General features: G+C 33.3%; 1 protein-coding gene across 1 annotated transcript; it reads right to left on the bottom strand.

Moving 5' to 3' along the window:
• Positions 1–579: 579 nt before the first annotated feature.
• Positions 580–1,134, bottom strand: LOC126705180 (uncharacterized). The gene has a single exon (XM_050404105.1). It carries the CDS (start codon positions 1,132–1,134, stop codon positions 580–582), a length of 555 nt encoding a protein of 184 aa, XP_050260062.1.
• Positions 1,135–2,325: the final 1,191 nt, after the last annotated feature.

Raw genomic sequence — 2,325 nt, forward strand, 5'->3', positions numbered from 1 at the left:
TTCCTAACCTTTGGTAAGACTCCTCCCAATCCCCAAATATTTTAGCAATTGTCTTTTGTTTTGTGTTCCATACTTTATAGTAAGAAAGCTCATGCTTATACTTAGTATGTATGATCTCCCAGAGCTCATCAATACGAGCAGTGTGATTTTGTCGCAATTTTCCCACAATTTCTTATGCAACAAAATTAGAATCCATCATTTTACCATCTTTTTATAGGTCAAAGGGTATACAAGTGTGTGGACCCAAATAAGATGTGACCATCCACAAACCATTAAGTTTAGACTTCATGAATGCCCTAATGTACCACTTGCAATTGTCGTCAACGCATGTGATGCACAATTTAGTTTTGGTTGACCTCCGGATTATAAAATTTCTATTATCATTTGCTGCGTATATTATCAATGCATGTCTCACTGCCTGTTTATTTGCAAAAGTCAACCCTTTACAAAAATGCATCTATCTTCCCAAGTAGAAACAAATGGCATCTGAAGACGTGAAAGATCAACCATATTTTCCCAAGTATTTGCGTAGAATGAGTCGGAAGGAGGTCTATAGCCAGTGGTCGTATTTGTATCATGCTAAACGCCAATATCTTCGTCTGCATCACCTTTATCATGATACTCCATATTTTCCTCTTCAAAATTGGCAACGACTTCATGGTCATCCACATCATTCTCAAAGTCACCTTGGTCAATCCTCTCTTCATACTCATCCACATCATCAATATTTTCACCATCATTCGCAGCATGATCTTCGTCTTCGTCTTCGTCTTCCTCCTCTAAATGTGTCTCTTCAAGATGGAGGGTTTCACTAGTATTGGCAACATGATCTTGAGATGGGAACGTATAACCTCCCATTGTAGTGCATCCATCATTTAGGGTTGTAAATTGTAAAGACATAGTTGTTTGTTGCACCACCTCAGTATCAACTTCTGCAAGCGGCTCTGAACTTATGTACAACTCAGCAGCATTTACTTGGGGCATTTTCTGGATCCTATTAAATATCATCTTTACATGTTTATCTTCTTTGATCGCCATATACTCGTAATTTATCTGTTCATGAAGAACTTCTTGTGGGTAATGATAGATAATCTTGATGTCATACCAAGCAGAGTTCAAATTCAATTCATCCATTATTTTCCTCTTCAAATCATTCAACATCTTCAACTTACGACGTATCATCATGTAGTAGCATTCAATACCCGGCCCTTTAAATGGGAATCAGTCAATCTCTCCAAGATTGTCAAGGGGTCCACTGTAGTATACATTTAAATCAATATTCTTCAGAGATTGTGAACCTATTAGAGAGTTAAGTATAATATGTTAGTGACATATTTTATCTCTTTCATTTAACATCAATTACAAAACCTTTTCTATCTACTCAAAGTACAAAAATTACAACTTAAGGCCCCTAGAATTGCATATACTCACCCCACATCACATACAAACACACTCAATCATTATCATTTCGTACTCAAACAAATAAAGAAACTAAAGACAAAACTCACCCCTATTACAAAATTTCAACTCAGCTCTAACAAAAACAATAGTTACAAAAATGAAATTAGTTACCCTGATTCCCTACTTTTCCACTAACTTCTATGACACAAGTGGGAAAAGCAACACCATGTGCCCACTAAACAGTATTTGATTGATTGGGTGTACATATTCAATCGGATCTAGGATTGCATATATTCTCTTTTCGATAGAGTAAGAACTTACTAAAGTAACTTATGATTAAAGTATAGATTTATCACTATGTTATTTTTATTATGTAATAATAATGATATGTTATATTCCTCAAAAAGTAATAATAATAATAATAATAATAATAATAATATGTTATATTTATTGTTGTGAAATTTTTTGGTGTCTGGTTAAGTTTATCGTCCTAGAAAAGAGAAAAAAGTGATCATCAAGATTTCTTTTCCCAACTCAAGAAGAAAAGAAGGGAAAAGTCAGTTGAATGAAAGAATTCAAGGAAAATAGAACCTATGACATGCTTACAGGGCCTAGGAGTGGAAGGACAAAAAATTAAAAAATAATCAAAATATGGGAATTTGATTAAAATAGTTACTAATATTCAAAAGCAGTATAATAACTTGGAAAATCAGATCAAACGACTGATTGTGTAATGCTATTTCCCTTCTGTTGTTTACCAAAAAAAAAAAGAATATTTTAAAGTTCAGTATTATGTAGAAGAATTATTCCCTTCCAAATGCATTCATCTTCATTCTTAATTTTTTACTTTCAAATGCTCAACTTGACATTAAAAAAATAATAATAATAAATAAAACAACATACTTCAGAGAAAGGGCACAAAAC

This window comes from Quercus robur, chromosome 2, assembly GCF_932294415.1.
Source record: "Quercus robur chromosome 2, dhQueRobu3.1, whole genome shotgun sequence".
In the NCBI taxonomy this organism is placed as follows: Eukaryota; Viridiplantae; Streptophyta; class Magnoliopsida; order Fagales; family Fagaceae; genus Quercus; species Quercus robur.